The 21,380-nt window shown below is 37.0% G+C and overlaps 2 protein-coding genes across 2 annotated transcripts in view; one reads left to right on the top strand and one right to left on the bottom strand.

The window, feature by feature from the left end:
- Positions 1 to 827: 827 nt before the first annotated feature.
- On the top strand, positions 828 to 7,791 carry map6d1 (MAP6 domain containing 1). The gene is given in 4 exon segments (XM_016564240.1): positions 828 to 941; positions 943 to 1,487; positions 2,889 to 3,114; positions 6,897 to 7,791. Coding segments are annotated over 4 exon segments (942 nt in total). The 5' UTR covers positions 828 to 842; the 3' UTR covers positions 6,969 to 7,791.
- A 1,694-nt stretch (positions 7,792 to 9,485) lies between these two features.
- The window catches only part of yeats2 (YEATS domain containing 2), a 69,845-nt gene continuing 57,950 nt past the window's right edge, over positions 9,486 to 21,380 (bottom strand). The window contains exons 21-31 of the mRNA XM_016564147.1: positions 20,090 to 20,224; positions 17,277 to 17,363; positions 16,979 to 17,156; positions 14,282 to 14,358; positions 13,794 to 13,873; positions 13,500 to 13,701; positions 12,598 to 12,836; positions 12,424 to 12,498; positions 11,961 to 12,034; positions 11,250 to 11,327; positions 9,486 to 10,738 (exon numbers count right to left, since the gene is read on the bottom strand). Coding sequence (XP_016419633.1) covers positions 10,696 to 10,738; positions 11,250 to 11,327; positions 11,961 to 12,034; positions 12,424 to 12,498; positions 12,598 to 12,836; positions 13,500 to 13,701; positions 13,794 to 13,873; positions 14,282 to 14,358; positions 16,979 to 17,156; positions 17,277 to 17,363; positions 20,090 to 20,224 — 1,268 coding nt within the window. The 3' untranslated portion in view covers positions 9,486 to 10,695. The remainder of the gene's footprint in view (positions 10,739 to 11,249; positions 11,328 to 11,960; positions 12,035 to 12,423; positions 12,499 to 12,597; positions 12,837 to 13,499; positions 13,702 to 13,793; positions 13,874 to 14,281; positions 14,359 to 16,978; positions 17,157 to 17,276; positions 17,364 to 20,089; positions 20,225 to 21,380) is intronic.

Here is a 21,380-nt window from a genome sequence, read left to right as displayed (position 1 = left end):
TTGTGTAAAAATGCTGTAAAATGAGGATGCTGTCAAGAATGATGTCATAAATAGATTTTCTTTATCAATTAACTTCGATTAACTAAATTAAATCAACATTTGGTGTAAGGCAGCTTTTTCCCTAAAGTGCACTTGAGCATAGTTTTTCAGCTTTGCAGGTAGGTCTCTTGAAGGCATGTCACCATATTCTAATTTGTTGGGATAGTGAATTGGTGGGTTTTTGTTAAATGTGAGCCAAAATCATCACAATTAAAAGAACCAAAGACTTAAACTACTTCAGTCTGTGTGCATTGAATTTATTTAATACACGAGTTTCACAATTTGAGTTGAATTACTGAAATAAATGAACTTTTCCACGACATTCTAATTTATTGAGATGCACCTGTATTAGTATGTATATTGCCACCAGCTCATGTTAAATGGTCCTGTGATATGACAAATGAATTGTTAAAACTAGACTTACTAAATAATGCTTCTAAATTAATATATAATGCATATTAACTGTAAAGGAACTATGTTTCAAGTAGTTTTAGATGGAGTACAGCATACCCCAGTGCAACATGTCAAATTCCACTACAGTTTTACCACTGCATATATCAAAAAACGCTAGTACCATGGCACTTTTAGTTTGTGTAGACAGCATCTGAATCAGCTGTAAGCGCCTATGATGCCCAGAAATGCTGTCTAGTTAGGAAGCGCACTAGGTTTTGATTAAAAGAGGATTTTTAGGGCATTAAGTTGAGCTCTGTCAGGGAAACAGCCGTGAGGTGGACACGGGTCACCGACTCGGATGTTTGTGGATTATTATTTTTTCTGCATTAAGTGCAAATCACGTGAGATGAATGTGCAATGACAGCGTCCCGACACCGAGCGGTCTCGCGCAGTTCTCGAGGAACGGACTCGCGCTCATATACCTTCATGTAATCGAGCACTTCGTCGCGTTTTTACGGTGTTTTCTTTCTTTTTGTTGTGCTTTTTGGTTTGGTTAGTTTCCTAGCAATGGCTTGGCCGTGCATCAGCAGAGTCTGCTGCTTGGCTCGGTTCTGGAACCAGTTCGATAAATCGGATTTGTCGGTTCCGCTAACGATTCAGAACTACTCTGACATCGCGGAGCAGGAGGTGCGATCCGTCACCAAACTCGTTTTCACGGAACGGGCGCCGAGCGTCGACTTCGTAACGCCGGATCATGCGGCGGGAGTCCGGCGGCCGCACCGGGGACGCACGGAACCGAGTTATAAACCCCGCGAGGACTACCATCCCCCGGGTGTGCCTTTCCCGAGCGTCACCCAGTACAAACAGGATTACAAACCCTGGCCCATCCCGAAGAAAGATAACTTTCCCTGGATTAGTAACGGAGGGAAAGGCGGCACTTTAACGGATAGCCCAGTGAACGGTTACTCTAACGGCACGAGTCATCCGCGGGCGGACAGACAGGAGCGCAGCGGCGGCGGGAGGCAGAGAGGAGGAGATCAGCTCAGCTCATACAGGTACTGCTGCTCTTCTCATGGGAGCTGTTCTTCAGCACCTCTCATCCACTGCAGCACACTCACTCACTTCTCAACAGTTTGTCATCATCATGAGTAAATGTATTTTAATAAGATATTTTACTGCGATCCAACAAAGAAGATTTTGGATTTATTTTATTTTATTTTAGCCCATTTAGTGAGTAAAACAAATTACAAAGACAAAAAATCCATATAATAATAATACTATATGGATTAATTTCTTTATTTTATTTTAGAGTAGAGTAAAAAATATTACAATAGACAAAAATTCCATATTATAGTACTACTACTACTACTAATAATAATTACAATCTATTGTTTTTTTTAATATGTGAATCTATATTTTATTTTATTATTTTATTTCATTTTAGCCTGTTAATTAAGTAAAAACAAAGACAAAAATACCATATAATAATAATTATTATATATGGATAAATCTCGAGTCTTTGTAATTTCTATTTTTTATTTTATGTTGAAGTAAAAACATATTACAAATACAAAAAATGGTGTATTATTATTTATCTATATTTTATTTTGTTATTTTATTTTGGCCTATTAACGTTAAAATGACAAAACCAATCTTAAAAATAGTGATATTATATGGCCATATTTCTTCTCAATTTTTATTTATCAAATAGACTACTATACTAACATAAAATATGTAATAATATCACTTATTATTGGCATTATTATTATTATCCAAGTCAGACAAGATTTGAATATACACTAGAACCTAAAAGAGTGGTAGCCTATTTATCTCTGAAATAACATATGTTCACTATAGTCTCCAAAACGAATTGCTGGAGGATATATATCTGATTCACATAAACAAGCTTTCACACATTTATCTCTTCCGGTGAACGAGAAGTGTCCTTTCTTTGATGCTGGTTGTACTGATGTGGTTGTAACGGTTGTGCATTGCAGTGATTTTCACTCAGTGTGGTTACTGGTCACTGTCATGCATATTTTATCCGACAGCTCATGAACGAGCGGAATGAATCTAAAACAATTACATAAACAGAGTTATCTGAGGGGAACAGAATGAACTGATTACAAACAGCCCTCAGTGTTCATCAGCCTTTGGTTGAAGGATGTATGAAACCGTCACTTCTAGTCATTTATTCACTCAAACCTTTCTTACATGCTTTCATTCTGCATGCAGATTTTTTCTTTTCTAAACCTTGCATATGTATGTACAGATACGTATAGTGAGAATCATTTTTCATACAGGTTAAGCTGAAGTAAGTCTTTATGGTGGGCACCTGTTGTTGTGATTTGTCAGCATGACTTTAACTCAGCCTGACATGTGCTGCTCTTATCTGCAGCTCCGTCTCTGTCTTTCTCTGTCTCTGTCTGATACATTTGATCTCTCTCTGGAGTCAGGCAGGAGTACCAGCCGTGGTCTGGAGCCCGGCCGTCAAAGCCTGCCCACAAACGGCCCACCTTCCTGGGTAAAGGTGCTGACAAGCCCCCACCGGAGACTAGCTACCAGGCGGCTTTCAGCCCGGACACACACAGACACACGGAGGCCGGCGTACCGGAGAGCAGCACACACACGCAGACAGAGAGAGCACACTCACACAGGACAGACATCAGCATGAAACCAGAGGTGAGTGAGACGACAGATCAGAAGAGAAAGAGATCAAATCAGACAGCGAGCTGATGTGACAGAAAGATCAACAGAGAGCAAAATTTGAAACCAGATTCTGCAGAATAAGAATGAACTGGCTTTGATATAATCCGCAGGAGACCAATATGTAAAAACAAGTATAGTCTATAAAATTTTATCATAAGGACATATATCAACATTTTTATAACAAAAAGTTCACCCTAAAAGAATACATATGATATAGGTATTATTTATATAAATGGGTATATATTTATATAAAAAGTTTGTATTAAATATATATATATATATATGTAGTCATTTTTTTCACATTTTGTTTCATTCGTTTTGTTGGTTGTTTCAAACTTCTTCCATTAAGGGTAACAGAGACTACATGCTTCTGTGAACCTTCAATGAAGCAGAACTTTTTCTGAACTCTTCCACAGATGTGTGGCTTGACACAAACCTGTTTCTGAGCTCTACAGGCAGTTCTTTTGACCTCAGGGCTTGGTTTTTGCTCTGATATGCATTATCAGCTGTTAGACCTTTTATTAAGATGTGTGTGCCTTTCCAAATCATACCCATTCAATTGAATTTGCCACAGGTTAATTTCACTTGAAGTGTAGTAACATCTACAAGCAAAATGAATGCTCCTGAGCTAAATTTAAGCTGTCTATATATATATATATATATATATATATATGTAATGAAATGTTCAAATATTTGTTATATTTATATATCTGTACTAAAATAACAAAATATAAAATAAACAATTAAAGCATTAGTACAGAAAATATGTATACTAAATATAAAAAAAAACATTTAAATAAGTGTATGATTATACAATAAATGTGTTCAATTGTAATACTCTTAAAAATCCCAAACATTCATAAGCATAAAATGGAAGCCTATGGGGCGAAAGTATATGATGGATTTAGCAGAAATATGCAGATTTCATAGTAGTGAAAGCATATCCATGAATTATTCATGTTTGAGCTGTAAAGCTAACAAAATCAACCTTTTGAAGTGGGTTTACCTTTATAGCTAGTGACATTTTTGGCCAACTTTTGGGCTGATAGTTAAAGCTGTAGTTAAAGTTGAATTAAAGTTGTATTTAGGTAAGCAGGAATATTGATTTGCGTAACCTTTTAGGTTAATCTGTGAAATCAAGCCTAATGTGCAATTAAATCACATTGGTTATTTAACACTGATACCTTTCTGGGACAAATGGGAGTTTTAGGTCTGGTAAAAGTTGTGCTCTATGTATCGACTAGCGCTGATTCATTGGGGTTATGTAATCAGTGACCCGCTCCTGTGCCCGTCTTCTCAATAAGAATCAAAACTAACTGTGAAACTGGTGCTGCATCTTTTGCACGTCAGTCAGTGAAGTATGCACTAATTGGGATTCATTTAGTCCTAATTACTAACCCATGCATGCTGTCAAACCTCATGCTTGACCAGTGAGGAGAGAAAGTGACGGCTGAAACACACAATGCCAGCGGTCTGAGGCAGAGTTGGCGAGAGTTTTGTGCCTCTGGTGTCAGGCTTAAATGCCTCTGTTATTGAGCTGTAACTTTTCTTTTCATAACCTTTGCACTGCTCCATTTGTCAAATTGTCAGACAGATCCACTAGTCTGGTGTTTTCAGATGAGGGTTGTACAGATGCTTTGGGCATGGCCAGAGCCCACGGGACATCCTTTGATTTGGCACACAATGCCATAGAAGAAAAAAAATAGAAGACAAAAACATGCCACTAAAGCATATATATATATATATATATAATATAAAAAAGTTTAACAAAAATATATTTTATATATATATATATATATATATTTTTTTTTTTTCCTATGGCATTGTGTGCCAAATCAAATATATTAATATAATATATATATCTTTTTGTTAAACTTTATTTATTTGATTTTGAATTGAAATGTAAAAAACATATGTGAATTTGATTCAAAATCATTTAAAAATGTCAAAAAATATTTTTACATTTTTTTGTTAAATTATTTAAACATTTTTAAGATTTAATATATTTTATTATAATATAGTTGGATATATTGCAGCATTTACTTTTGGCCCACAGCCCTCAATCAAGTTTGGCCCTTCGTATTAAGACGTTTGGGCAACTCTGCTTTATGATTATAGAGATTTTAACAGATATGATTGATAATGCTGAACATACAGCGTTTGGCATATTAGTGGAGAACCAGGCATGAGGGACCATTTTTCTGCTAAATAATTTTTATTTGAAGTAATCAGTCTATATCTGTGAGGCTGATTTTGTGGGTTTAAATTGTGTGTGTGTACTGGATAGAGTCCTTTGCACTGGAGACTTGCGTGACTAAGCCAGCTGGCATTTTTTTGTCTGTCCCAAGGGTTTAACTCACTCACAACCCATCCTGCCCTCCTGATCTCCCTCCAGCTGATGCTTTGAATTTAATTGTAAAAGGCAGACTGACTAAACACTTGTTTGGGAGATAAAACCAGCCGATCATTCTTAATTAAGTGGTCATTTTTTCATTTGACCTCTTCTGTAAAGACCATCAGTTCAGTACAAGCTCAATGAAACCAAGAAAACATAAGCTTACACTGTTTGCTATTGGTCAGTTCATTTAATAGAGCAGAGGTGCCCAAACATTTTAATGACAGGACCAAAATGTAAATTGTTTGAGGGCTGTGGGCCAAAAGTAAGTGTTGCATTATATATATTAACTATATTATATTAAAATGTATTACATTGTATTATTTATTTTTTGCTTTGCTTGATGAACTGATAAGCAATTCCAAATGCATGTTTACAGATCAAACCTGCACAAGTATCACAGTGAATAAATCTCAGGGTTTCATAAGTTATAATAACCTTAAATGACAGTTAAACATCTTATATAAGCTTTAAAGTTGCTGCCCAGACAGTTTCCCATACGTCAGCGCTCTGTCCCAATGATGGTCAGCAGCCTATGACATATGATATGACAGAGGACAAACGAGGCCATGTTGAGAATGGATTATTACTGTACAGTAAACGGCATTAAAATAAATATATAAAAATACTGCATACTATATATATATATATATATATATAGTGAAATTTGAATGGTAGTGTATATACTAGTGCTGTGCAAAAGTCTTTAAAATAATTTATTTCAGAAATAATTATTGCATGTTTGAAGCTTTGGCAGTCTTCAAAGCCAAATTTGCATATTATACATAAAGCATTTCCAGCATTAGCATGTTAGAATGCCATTCTGAATACCTGAGGTATGAACACTGTCTGCTCCTGCTGTTAGTGAGGCTGAGGGTGTCGATTTCTTATTCTAGAAACACTAAACAGTGTGTGAGAAAAAGATTCAGTAGATGATAAATCTCATTTTCACCACAGCACTTGGCTTCTCACATAGCAAGCTTTTTTTCTCCCCTACAGTAAGGATTAGATGTCTTCTACCCAGGAGAAGGAGACAGTCTGAGAGAGAGAGAGACAGAAAACCGACAAAGATAGATGGAGATTATATACTATAATATGAGACTTGAACAAGTACATCATAAATCATAGGCATTTGAAACAGTATGCTAAAAAGTGCCCAAATGGATACTATTTCCAGTGAGGTTTGAAGTCCCATCTGCCACAGAAGACATCGGGAGTGTTACATGACCTAGTGCTTCTTTTTTAGCTTCTTACATTTTAGATGAAAACTGAAAATTGGGGTTGGACTTTTACATTGTTACAAAAGATATCCATTTTAAATGAACTAGTATTTTTAACAGAAATATGTTTTATATGACAGGAGCAGAAGACTAAGCTGTCACCAAACCCATCTGCCGTCTTTCAAAGCAAATCTAGGATCTTCAACATATGATCCATCAATGCTCCACACATAAAGATCCACATTCACGTCTGATTCAGCCTTTCACTAGAAGAGGAGACCATTTTAAAGAACTGTCGAGAGACACCTGAATGTTGAGAAACGAGTTATTCTGAGAGACTAGGATCGTCAGAGGAGAAGAATGCCTGCGGATGAATAGAGTTCAATGCAACTGAAAAAGCTTGTGAAAAGCAAAACCAATAAAATGGGATTCTCTAAATCATTCCACTGAGGAAATTACAGAACCAGAGGAAGTTTGCTGGAAATTTACACAAAGTAAAATCTATGCAAGAGAATGTATGCTTCAAATGTCAACCATCTACTAGAAGGATTTGTTTGTAATACAGGTTTAAGAGTGATGGAAAGAGTGTGTGTGAGACATAAAAATGGTTGACTGGGAAAGTTTTCAGGCCTCAATTTCTGCTGACCTTACCCTGTCCCAGCTGAATGAATATCTGCATGTTTCATAATCGTTTTATGAATTAACTGAATATGCAACATTTCAAAAAGGAACAAAATGTAATCTGGTAACTCTGTGTCTGGGTGTGTGTGTGTGTACAAGCCTAGTTAATGACATGCTTTTGTATATAGTGATGTTGGTCTGCCTTTATTGATCTGTTAATGTCTGCCTGAGGACACCAGGTGCTTCTAATCGCCATTTTCTCGCTCCAGACCCTGCTAACCCTTTATGAACCCATATAAAGACTAGAACATTATGAATCTTTCACTTTCACTGAATTGGAGGCTGTCCAAGTTTTTGTAAATTTGGTTTAGACATAAATGGGCAAAATACTTAAACTGTTTAAATAAAAATGACATTCTTTAAATATGTTTCCACGTTATTTGACTGAGAGCTGAATAATATACAAATTATATTGAATAGTTGTGTAAAAAAAAAGGGGGTTTTAGTAGGTTTTAGTCCAATGTATGGAATCCCGTTTCCGCCACTGAATAAAAAAGGTAATTGCGACTTTTTATCTCACAATTCAGACATTTTTTTCTCGCAATTGCAAATTTACATCTCAGAACTGAAGATTCTGGCTTTTTTCTCAGAATTGCGAGATATAAAGTCAGAATTGTGGGATATAAACTCACAATTGCGAGAAATAAAGTCAGAGTTTATATCCCACAATTCTTTTTTTCTTGCAATTGTGAATTTGTATCTTGCAATTATGACTTTTTTTTCTCAGAATTGCGAGTTATAAAGTCCAGTTCTAAGGAGAAAAAAAGACCGATATGTTCTCAGAATTGCGCAATATAACTCACAATTGTGAGTTTATATCACGCAATTCTGAGAAAAAAAGTCAGAATTGGCCGTTTATATCTCACAATTTTGATTTCATTTATCACAATTGCGAGTTTACATCTCACAATTGCCTGATACAAACTCGCAATTCTGAGAAAAAAAAGTCAGAATTGGCCGTTTATATCTCACAATTCTGATTTCATTTCTCACAATTGCGAGTTTACATCTCACAATTCTGAGAAAAAAAGTCAGAATTGCGAGTTTGTATCAGGCAATTGTGAGATGTAAACTCATAATTGTGAGAAAAAAAGTCCGAATTGTGAGATAAAAAGTCTTTATTTTAAGTTTTAAAATAAAGTATTAAAAAGTTTTCGTTTTTATTCAGTGGCGGAAACGGGCTCCCATACCAATGTGTATAACATTAACAAGTATTTACAGCAAAATGAAAATCATCTCCTGGTCAAAATGACCGGAAGACAAACAGAAATATCTTCAGCACAAAAAAATTAACTTTTTTAATTAACCAATTAAGCAAAACTTAATTCTGAGTGCTTGAAAGTTTATCCTGTTATTGTTTTGCTATGTGACATTCAGTGTTGGGCAGTAACGCATTACTTACAATGCGTTACTGTAATTTGATTACTTTTTTAGTAACGGAGTAATTTAACGCGTTATAATTTTCAAAATAGTAATTAGAGTATAGTTACAAGCCGAGGTCTCTATACGTTACTGCCGCGTTACATTGCTGACAGAATGCAGTGTTTTATAATCTAGAGATTGTAAAAAGGATGTAGCACACGCACTGTCGAGTCAAGTGCCAGTGGATTAGAGACCTGCTCCCGCGAGACCCGACGCAACAGCAGCGCGGGAGAAGATGGGACGAGTGATTTGTGAGATTGCAATGAACTGAGATGTCTTTTAGAGATTATAGGCCTAAATGCAGCGCTCTTTGCTGGCATTCTGCCATGCCAAACCATGCACGCAGCAGCCGCTTGCTTTAGTTAAAAATAACAGTGTTCTGTTAATGTTGATGCTTTAATAACAAATATTTATCGGGAGCGTGTATGCTGGGATTTCATAAATGGAGAAAAAAAGTAACGTAACTAGTAATGTAACTAATTACTTTTGAAATAAAGTAATCAGAACAGTAACGTGATTACTTTAAAAAGGAGTAATCAGTAATCTGATTACATTTTCAGAGTAACTTGCCCAACACTGACATTTCAGTTGTATTGGCAGTTGGAAAAAGAATAGAACAAATTAGCACAGCTGGATACATCTTTGTGGCAGATTGACCATTTTTAATACAAGAATAGCTTTTTTTGAAACACAATGTGAAGGAAAAACATTCAGGAGTTCAGTTAGACAAGTGAAGACTTTAACACTGAATTAACACACAGCAACACATTCTCTCCCATCCACACAAACACACCAGAAGAAGTTTCTTGATGTGTTTAAACACAAGGACACAGAAACCGATGCTAGCTGTATGACACAAAGTAGCCCACCAAACCAGAGGACACAAAAGACAGCTTGTTTTAGCAAATACACAAATGCCTCCTGTCTATCTGCACATTTTTTTCTCAATGCCCCCAAATGACAGAAACAGTACAAAAAAGAAATAAAACTTGCACACTGTTCAATCCTTCATAAATCCCACAGCTGTACGAAAATGACTCAACAACACAAACAACACAATTAAGACTTTTCTTAGACATTCTTTGCCCTAGTGAAGACGTGCAACTCAAAATGGACATTTAATCTCCACCCAAAGTTCTCATATAAGTCCATGATTTCATATAAAACTAATCAGCTTCTCCAAATAAATCCTGCTCGATAATGACATTTCAGAACAGAAAAACAGTACGGTTAGTTGTTCAGTGGCTCATTTAATGTCTGCACTTCTGATTAAAGAAATGCCTAAAACTGAAGTTCTGTCATCATTTACCCAACACCATTATAAACAACATAAGGGTGAGTAAATTATTTTGGGTGAACTATTCCTATAAGACTAACAAAAGCTCTGTCAATGGCAAAGCAGGTTAATGTGATCTGGGGTTTCATTAGCAGAGATTGAGTGTCCCAGTAAAGAAGTAGAATAATAGAATAATGTCTACTGTACCTGCTTATTAACACTGTACTGTACTGTTACATATACTGGACCAGAGTTCATAAATATCACAGAATTCATAAAGGAAACATGAAAAACGAATAAATAGAGTGATGTAGCCATACGCAACAAATGCTGTTCAGGCGGCGTATGAAGCTCTGTTTGGGTTCAGTACCCTCATAGATAACACACAGCTGTTGTCGGAATAATGGCTTACTTCTATTATGACAACGGCAAGTAAGAGGGCATTTGCACCTGTGATTGGCCAGCCCTTGCACATTCTCCACCTTTACAGAATGTGAGGGGGAGGAGTCTATGTATGACAGCCCACCTGTCTGTTTGTAGTCAGATGCCAAGGAGTGAAGTTAGTCAGCGTGGCTTTCATCCTTCACCATGATGCCCATGTACCTACCAAAGACAGAGTTTATGGCAAAGTTTAAAATAAACAAAACTGCAATAGTAATGATGATACAGGGTTCCCACACATTTTGACCAAAGGCATTTGAAAAGTTGTTTAAGATTTTTAAAGAAGAAATTGTAAAAATCGTATTATAGAAATTGCACCAATAAAGGGGTATTTAGAGCCAATGAAATATTTAAATTCTGAGCATAATTATTTACTGGAGACATTTCAATTTGTATTTATATTTATTTTTTACATTTTAGATTTTTTTTTTTAAATAATTGTATTTATAGAAACTGCACTGATAAAAGGCAATTCAAAGCAAATGAAACATTTAATACTAAGCATAACTTTACTAGAGACATTTCCATGTCTATTTATATTTAATTGATTTATTTTTGTTTAGTTTTATTTCATTTTATTTCATTGTTTCCAAATGTTTCCAGGTTGTTCAATGACCATGGGAACCTTGATGATAGATGCTGAAAAGCCTAAAATTAGGATGAGCAAAATGACCTATTAGTCAGAAAATCACAGGTGGGAATAGAGCTAATGGCCTGATGCACATCCATAGCCGATATCTCTCTCGGAGTTCTGTGGAGACAAGAAGAGAGGAATGAAACGAGGATGGGAAAGAGAGAGAGAAATCTCACGGTACATTTGCTATCTTGGTATAATGGGTTATTGACCTTTGAGCATTAATTGAGAGGTCTGTGAGTCTTGTCAAACTGCTGCTTTCTGTTAATGTATGAGACTTCGATCAGTTCCTGCTTGACTGATCATCATTTAAAGCGGTGCTCTGTAAAAGGCAGTTACCGAATACTGTATAAAAGGCTGATGAAATATTCTGCTCAATCTGTGAGTGTGTGTCAGGCATGTGAATGAAAGCAGATGTGCTGAGTAAGTAGAGCAGCACTGAGACAATCTCTTCTCTCTCAGGGCCGGGCTCTGCTGCTCTACCACTCAAATAAATCAGATTTCATGAGCTATTCTCAGTGCTCTGATAATTATATACTATCATAAAGCACTTCCTCTCACAATCACAATCAAATCACATTAGACAAAGTTCAATGCTCAGAGTTCTTCAAAATTGACAATGAAGTAATATAGCAAGCTCTATCTGAAAAGAGCAGAAGCGCGTTGGAAACTACTCTTTACTCTGAATCGTGCTGGTCTGCCCATCTGTCCTGATTAATCTTGTACTGCCATTCGGGCGGATGCACTGACCTGTTTTGTTGGGATTTCCCATGGGCATTGGCCAAAGACTCCCTGAGGATTTCACTGGCAAACTGCTCCACAGCCTATTGAGAGTTTTAGACAACGTTCAGCACTCTGACATGTTAAGAAATGCATTATCTATTGTAACACCATGTCATACCCAGGACAAAAAAAAAAAAAACTTCTCACCGATGAAAAAAGAAAAATTAATTAACATGTTTGATTAATTTGCTTAATAAACAGCTATGTGGACTGAAATTTAAGACCAATGAGATAAGAGTTGGAGATGCTACCATTTACCATAGAACAAAAAGTTAGTTAATAGTGCAAAGGCCTGTTCACACCATGAACTGTAACTATAATGATGACTACATTAGGGTATTAAAACTTTATAGTTGTCATTCATGATGTGAACAGCTCTATTAAGTAAAATTTTCTCTCATAAAATAAAACGAATTACTACAACACTTACCTTAAGAATCATGGTCTCCACGACTGGAGCAAAAACATTCTTCTCCACCTCCACCTGCTGCAGTGTGACGCCGATCTAACACACACACACACAATATCATTACATGTATGACACAGCAGAAAGTCTGGATACAGGTAGGCAGACAGACAGAAAGAACATTTCAGTCTCACTCACCTGCTCCGCCGTGTCTCTGATGACCTGGGTTGATGGGCAGCTCCCCAAGAAGAACTTGGGTTCCTGTTCGGCCTCTTCCTGTTCCAGTTTGATTTTGACCTTGGCAGCATCTATGTCTTTCACACTGATGATGTCAAGAAGCTTATCATCCTCCTCGTCAGGCTCCGCCTTCAGAATCCTCTGAAGTTGCTCCAGACGTTGTGACAGCTCCTCACAGCCTGTCAGAGTCGAGCTGCACTCTAACACACACACACACACACACAAACAGTGTCAGTGTCAATGTAAATGTCTTACTGTAAAACAGCAACAACTCCTCACAAGCAGGAAGCAGAGCTACACAAACCAACTAATAACACTCTTTATCTACACTATGGCTCTGTTCCCATTTCCAAACATTATTATCATCATCATCATCATCATTATTAATAATAACAAATAGTTTGTATTTTGCCTAATAATTATTAGAATTAGTTACTATTACTACTTACACATAACTACTGAAGAACATTTACGCCCCTGATTCTAGCACAGCCTTATCCATGAAAGTTGCATGAATCAATGTCTTAAAATGCTCTCTAGGTAGGAAGCTCAGTAGGGATTGAAGCAGAGCTGATGTTGAATTTCAGCTGCTTATGCCCAAATTGAATTCATGCCCAAGTCTGAATACTTATCATCTCATCATTACACAAGCTAATGCACCATCACTGGAAACTACAGAGAGGGAGAGAGAGAGAGAGAGAGAGAGAGAGAGAGCGAACACTACTGCATTGTCTGTGCCAAGCCTTGTGTAAGTCAAAGTTCTGGATAACTGAGAGAGACACAGGCCATGATAAATTAACCTCAACCAAGGGTTCAAAACACACACACAAGCATGTGTGCCGTTACATAAACTACACACTCACCAGGTTCACTGTCGATCTGTGTGAGTATGTCCTCGATGGAGTCCTCCTCTATGCGCTGAGGTTCAGGGTCAGGGGGCGTGTAACCACGAAGACGGCACCAGCGGAGCACCTCTTTAGTTCTGGGAGGAGTGAGGGCCTGAAGCCGAGGGGTCCTCTCTAACAGATCAGCACACACACGGCGCACAGCCACTGCTCGCTGCAACTACACAGAGAGAAAGAAAGAAAATAAACGAACACAATCCAGCAGAGCTTACAGATGCACTCAGACTATATGAAACACAAGCACTCCTGTACCTCTGCAGCTCTGCGTTTGCCAATGTTCCATGAGTAGTACTGATCCACAGAGGTGGCACAGAATGGATGAGAGTCCTCATCTGTGAAGAACACACCAACTTTGATTGGTTTGGACTAGTGTAAATTGACTCTTTTTATTCAGACTAAATGACTGAGACAATCAATTGTTTCAAAATTGATAATAACAAATGTTTCTTGAGTACCAAATCAGCCTATTAGAGTGATTTCTGAAGGATCATGTGACTGGAGTAATGGCTGCTAGAAATTCAGCTTTGCCATCACAGGGATAAAATACATTTTAAAATATATTAAAATAGAAAAGTTATTTTAAGTGATGATTCACAATATTACTGTTTTTACAGTATTTGTGATCAAATAAATGCCTCTGTTGAGCGTAAGTGACTTCAAATATCAAAATATTTATTTTTTTCTCTGACCCAAAACTTTTAATTTAGAAAATGCTAACTATGAAACTATGTCAAACTTACTTTTCTCAGGGACAATCAGAGGGAATTTCTTCACGATGGCCGTCAGAAGTTGTGTCATGTTCTCTATGTGCTCCGTACTAAGAGAGATTGACAATTTTTTTTAAATATGTACACAACAAATTAGGGCTGTCACGATATTAGATTTTTCACACCACGGTTATTGTGGCCAAAATAATTCACCATGTCGATATATCACGATATATATAGAAACCTTGAGGAATCAACCAAATAAATTTTTACTGTGTTTATTTAGATTTTCTTTTTACCCAATGAATATAAGGATACTGATAAACACAGGGCACATGCATTTTCACTTCTTCAGGTCACAGCTGACCTGAGACTCTGGCTTTCTCTGTTTTCTCTCTTGTTATTTCATAGGGAGCTTCAAAGAAGACACTGTCAAGTTCAACAGTATGATGAATAAATATTAACATCAAAACTGATAGTTTAACCTGTTAACTTGCGTACCCGTGTTTTAAATGATGCCGGCGCCAATGAAGTCATGCAGTTAACGCGCTTCTAATTCAGTATTAATGTGCGTCTAGAACGGACGCAGATGAGGCATTAAGTGCATTGCACTGCGGCCAACTAAACGTTTTACAGAGTTTAATGTAGCAATGTGGTCGCTCAGTTTTTCAATCGTGTAATAGATTTGAACAAAGAAATCAAGCAGCTACGCACATAATTGGCATCAATTGATATCATGTACATGTATCAGGTCACTTAATTTCCAGCGATATCATCGACTCGATTGCACAGATACTATTTAAACTGAACTGAGCTGAATGATGACATCGCTAAATTTAATAATAAACTGCCTTTAACTGAAAATTGCGTTTACTATTGTCATTTTGCATTATTAACACACTATTTTCCTAATTAATGCTGTACAGTTGCTTTTACACAATCTGTATTGTTAAAAGCGCTATATAAATAAAGGTGACTTGACATGAATTGGCCATGACTTGATTGCAAATACAAAAATTAGACGAGTAAAGTAAACGCGGTACTTATTAAAAGAATCACCCCTTTATTTAAATATATGAACACAGGAAACCGCTGATAACGGGTTAATCACCCCGTTATTTAAATATATGAACACAGGAAACCGCTAATAACGGGTTAATGTAACGTTAACCATTCCATGACTTGTAAAATAATGGTAACTTACAGTCTGTATAATATTGAACATGGTTCTTCTCGGAGTATGCGTGGTCTTCTTGTTTGACAGGTGTCAGCATTAAGGCACAATACTGCCGCCTGGGAGGTCAACCAGGTACTGGCGCTGGAGTAGGCTATTTGCGTGTCCTGTTATCTATCATAAGTGTCCTATTCATTTTAATTATTGTGGTTATCGCCAATACCGGTATATCGTCACACCCTAAATTAACACAATGTCAATATTTCATGATTTGAATATCATGGTTATCGTCAATACCGGAATATCGCGACACCCCTACAACAAATATTACAAGCTTTCAACATATTAGCATACATTTGAATTTCCGTCACTGATATTGAGCAGCAGTGGTGCTCCATTTATTTATATTTTTTAGTTTTGTTATGTTTTTGCAGATGACTACATTGAATCTGATGATGAACACTGGGCATTACAAAATAAAAAAATATATAAATATACAACACATCTTTCTATTGCATTTTACTCCCTAGGTTGTAGTGTTATGAGTCTGAATTGGTTAGAAAAATTGCTCACTCACTTAGAATTGGTCAGACAGATCAATGAATGAACTATTTATTCACTCAAGAAATTGCAAGTCATTACTTATGGTGAAATCCAACTCAAAATGTCATGAGAATTACATCAGTATTAACCCAATTAAAGGCAGAGTAAGTGATTTCTGGTAGCCAATGTTGATATTTGAAATCACCAAAACAAACACGCCCCTACCCCAAAAGGGTCTTGCCCCTATTTTGATAGCTCCGCCCCACATATACGTACGCAACCCAGGCAACGATTAGTTCTGTGAAACAAAGCAAAACCAATGTTACACCGTGTCTACGGACGTGAGCGGCGCGGCGCAACAAATCCCGACAGAAAACTGCTGCCGGGTTCTATTTATGACGTGCTGACACACATTTCAAATGGTTTTCAACGGTCGTTTGATCGCGTCCAGTGTAGGCAGACTTTAGCTGTTGTAGACACGGTGTTACTCACCTATTGAGAAGAAACAAAGCAACCTCGCGTCCGATCGCAGGCCTCCGCTCCTTGAGTTCTCTCCAGCGCTGGAAAGCTGATCTGATATTTACACGGGTCCTACTTCTTGCCTTATCGTTCCGCAGACGTTTTACTCTTTTGTTTTTTATCCGCCATCTCTATCCTTCTGTTGCTCGGCTCAGCTAATGTCAGTCCCATGCACTGACCGCGCTCTCCTCCACATCACGAGTAGACACGCCCCTTATTGCTGATTGGCTACGAGTTTGTTTTGCGATTCGGCCCGAATCAGTTTTCTAAAGTGTTTTTGAAAAATCACATACCCTGCCTTTAAGTGTCATGAGAATTTAATCAGTATTATTACAGACTAGTTGTTACTGTGGCGACACAATAAAAAAATTTAAAATTGTCAATGTGCATGTCTGCGGGTGTCGATGCCCCTCTGCAGAAACAGAATCCTTAGGGAAAAACTGACATTCAGACAGATCAGAAATGAGAGACTCAATAGTGTGTGTGCTTCTTACTTGATAAGTTCATGAGCTGTAGATTCTATGCCTTGTTCTACTTTAATAGTAGCAGCTGCTTCTGTGGATGTGGGGGTTGTCGGCAGGGGACCAGAGCAGGGTGCTGTAGAGGCTGGGGCAGATGTTTGGGGTACTGGAGTCGTACAAGTGGAGCTAACCAAACCTGGTTCAGTTTTAACTATGTAAAGAGACCAACACAGTGGAAATCAGTAGACTGAATGGTTATACACATAACTGCTTGACATTATATCCAATATATGTGTGTGTGTGTGTGTGTGTGTGTATGTGCATGTCTCACCTTGAGCTACAGGTGTGGATGCTGAGGAAGCAGCTCCACTCGTGGTTGTGTTGCTACTAGATGCACCTTTAGCACCAGATTGCATGACTGTAACATGATCAAAAGAGACAGTAAAGACATTTATAACATTACAAATGTTTTCTATTTCAAAAAATTGTTCTTTTGAATTTCTTTTCATAAGAAATACTGAAAAAGGTATAACTGTTTCTGTTAAGCAGCACAAGTGTTGTTAACATAGGTAATAATAATAAATGTTTCTTGAGCACCACATCAGCATAGTAGAATGATTTCTGAAGGATCATGTGACACTGAAGACAATGGCTGCTAAAATTTCTGCTTTGCAATCACAGAAATAAAACAGTTACTTTAAATTGTAATAATATTTCGCAACATTTCATACCTTTGATATATCAAATAAGCCTTGCGGAGCATATGAGAAGTTCAAATATGAAAAAATCTTACCAACCGCAAAACTCTGAATGGAAGTGTATAGGCCTATATAAAATACTATAGTGGTAGTATTATATATCTGGATATATATTTTTTTTCTTTTTTTGTATTTATTAAAGGCACAATACATGACTGCTACAGAGAATGAAGGTAAGTGCAACCTGACGCCTATTTTCTGGCAAGCATTGTTATTCTTCACGAAATATACAAGCTTAATTGTATGGTCAAGATTCACATTTACAATTTATTTAGGACCAATACTAATTTACTGTTAACTACACATCAACAGAATCCTCTAGGGTACTGCTAGACCTGAAGGGAAAATCTTTTCTGGATCGTCCAGAATGACTCAGAGGCACAAGGGTAAATGAACTCTGACTTATTTATTATTTATGGACCATTATTATACAAGCCATAATACAAAGTGTACAGTATTGATAAATATAGGGTCCTCTGGGAAGCCATTAGTACAATAATTGTTTTTAGGTTTACTTTAATTGCTACAAATGCTACAAAAATTGCTTCATGTTCTTCTGATCATAGGAAACCAGCCCCAGTACAATGTGCCTTAAATAACAAGAGTGGGTGAGCAAGGTAAAGTACTACAATAACTACTACATCCTAAAACAAGAATGTTTTAATTTTAATTTTGAGTATTCAATATTCTATACTAGTATTCAATTTCTATAGTATTACTTGAAACCTAAATAGACCTTCTCTAGGAGGCTTATTTTATTGCCATTTTTAGTAACAAAGATAAAATAAAAATAATTATATATATTTATTGGGAAATTTCTCATAATGTGAAATAAAATTTTTGTCATACTGCCCACCCATTGTGCAAATTTAGTCAAAATAATCTTTAAGCCATGACTAAGGTAGCAACCAAATGTTTTTTATGTTCTGATTCATGTAGTTCCTGTTGTTTCTCATAAATGTTAAGAGCACTCAAGCCTTTTATTTCTCAATTACTGAATCCCGTAATCTCACAATTACTTTCTTCCATACTTCCATCCATCTCTATCACTATGACAACAGCTTGAATACTGTTACAGGAAATGGTCTGTCTCACTGCTCTGATGTTCAAGAACTGCACTCATTCAACAAAACAAACTAAACTGAGGCAGCCTTTGCTGCCATGGTGCTGCACAGATCAATCTAAAACAAAGCTAGCAACCAGGTAAAGAGAGCACAAAATTAGAAAATGAAAACTGTATCTGACAGGAGTGTGTTTCTGGAGCTCTGTTCACCTATTACTGTCATCGCTGATGAATGCTGAACAAAAACAAACATCTCTGATAAATACAATCTGGCAGGCTCAACACGGCTGACAAAAAATGTCAGTCCATGAAGGCTGGCAGAATTAAAACTCCTTAACAACCCAACACAGCCCACCATGACACATAAGAGTGCCTTGCTTTAGATCACAATGGTGATGAATCATAAATCACCACTTGTAGGGACTCGAACCTGCAATTTTTTGGTTGCCATCCAAGACCTCTAACCACTAGGGTTGGGTACCGAAACCCAGTACCAATATGGCACCGGTACCTATGTAACCGGTATGTACTAGAACCAAATCAAAACACAGATTTCGGTGCCATGCCTGAGCGATCGATTATATGACCCCTTTAAATTAAAATGCCTAAAGCTAAACTTTCCTTGTATTCACATTTCTAAACCTGTTGTCCAACAAAAGAGAACATTATAACCTTTTTACTCCACAACACCAGTCAAATGCTTCCTTTTGTGATCTGATGTGGCTTCTTGTCACAGAATGAGGCAGAAAATATGTTCCATAGGCTACTTTAAAAAGAATACATCGATTAGCAATGGATTATAAATATACTTAATTATTATGAAAATACCAGATATGGCTTGAATAACACAGATAAACTATATTGTCATAGTCTAGTGTTTATTGTCTTTGTTTTATCATTCAAAACGTTTTTATGTTCTGTTTACTTAGTTACAGCTATAATAGAGATGCCTTTATCCATATAAGAGATTTCCTGGAGAGTCATGAATTCCGCTACTTCTGTGACTGGATATGTGGATTTTTTGTGCGAAGGTGCCCTCTGGCGTCCAGTATGAATGAAATAGAAAGTATCCATTCAGGCACCAGAACCGTTTTAGAAGTATCGATTTGGCACCGGTATCGAAAAAAAAAAAAAAACGATACCCAACCCTACTAACCACAAGACACCTCTCCAGGTTTTGGAATGGAGCAGTTAACTAGAACATGAAGCTGAAAATAAGAAGTCTAACTTGACAATATTACACAGACTCAAAGCCTTCAGGACACTAGAGATCAGAAGTGTGAGTCAGGTTGTGTGGGTATCAGAGAAACGGGGTGCTGTTACCTTTGCCAACAGGCATCAAGATGGTCTGCAGCCCTGAGGAACCACTGCCCACGCTGAGTTGCTTCAGCTGATTGGCTGGGATGGTGAGAACTGTCTGCTGGGAACTGGACTGAGCTGGATGCAACTTCAACATACCTGTGAATGAAGAGAATCATGGTGACATGTGAACCAAAAAAATTCAACAAATAAAGCATTTTAAGCAATTAAATCAGAGTAGGGGTGGATGGCTTGCATTATCCAAAATGTGCAATGTAAAATGGTTATTTAACATGTAAACCATTTTTCAATTAATTTTTCTATGCACATATATTGTGATCGTTACTGTGAAATATGATGTTATAAGACTTTGACATACCACCCACCCCTAATTCAGAGAGTTGATAAAGATTTATTTCACTCTTGAAGCTAATGGACAGAGACCATTTAGCCAACAGATGGTAAAAAGACATTTATGATCCAATTTAAATGCCTGTGAGAGTCTGTGAGAGCTTTAGCTGTTTGTCATTCTAAAGGTGCAGTCACACTGAAGATTTTTCAGCAAAATTTCACAGGCCATTGTCTACTGTCGATAGTGTAGCGATGTATGAAGCACGGCTCACACAGAAGTCGCTTTAAAACCAAGCAGCTTTCTGTTTTCTGAAAATCAGTGAAATTCCAGATTGTGTGTGCCTGTTGTAGCATTTGGACCAATCAGATACACATTTGTTCATTAGATTTAACAAATCAATTATTCATTAGATTAACAAATAATCACAGACCCCTCACCCAATAAACATACTGGGTGCCAATATGTCTGGGAACGACCCCAGGCCCCTGGTTACCATGGCAACCAGGACATCTCAGCCAGACCAGATAAACTTTACGACCAAATGGCATGTTGAGAGTTCTCCCTCTCACGGAAAAACATAATGCCCATAAAAATGGACTCTTCTCTAATTAATTCATAGGAAAATCTTTCTTTGAATGAACACACATATCCTTCAGGTCATTGTGTATGTTGTTACTGTTCTTGTATATTGTCTTTTGTATTGTATACTGTTTTATGCATGCTTATGATAGAACCACTCGTTCATGTAATCTTACCTATACCATGTTTAGTATCTATGAATTTGTCTTCTGATAATCTAAACAAGAGAGTATATTATATGTTGGTACATAGGCAATATATTAGTGTTCTAAGAATCTTTAGTAGTTTTTGCATCAACACCCAATCAAATTACATATGCAAAATACCATGCTCTGAGACATAAACTTTCCTACTTTCCCTCCAAAGTTCCATTCCTCATTGGCT

Source organism: Sinocyclocheilus rhinocerous, unplaced genomic scaffold (assembly GCF_001515625.1).
Source record: "Sinocyclocheilus rhinocerous isolate Xijiao unplaced genomic scaffold, SAMN03320098_v1.1 scaffold919, whole genome shotgun sequence".
In the NCBI taxonomy this organism is placed as follows: Eukaryota; Metazoa; Chordata; class Actinopteri; order Cypriniformes; family Cyprinidae; genus Sinocyclocheilus; species Sinocyclocheilus rhinocerous.
Note: the sequence above shows the minus strand (reverse complement) of the source record. Positions and strands in the feature narration are given on the sequence as shown.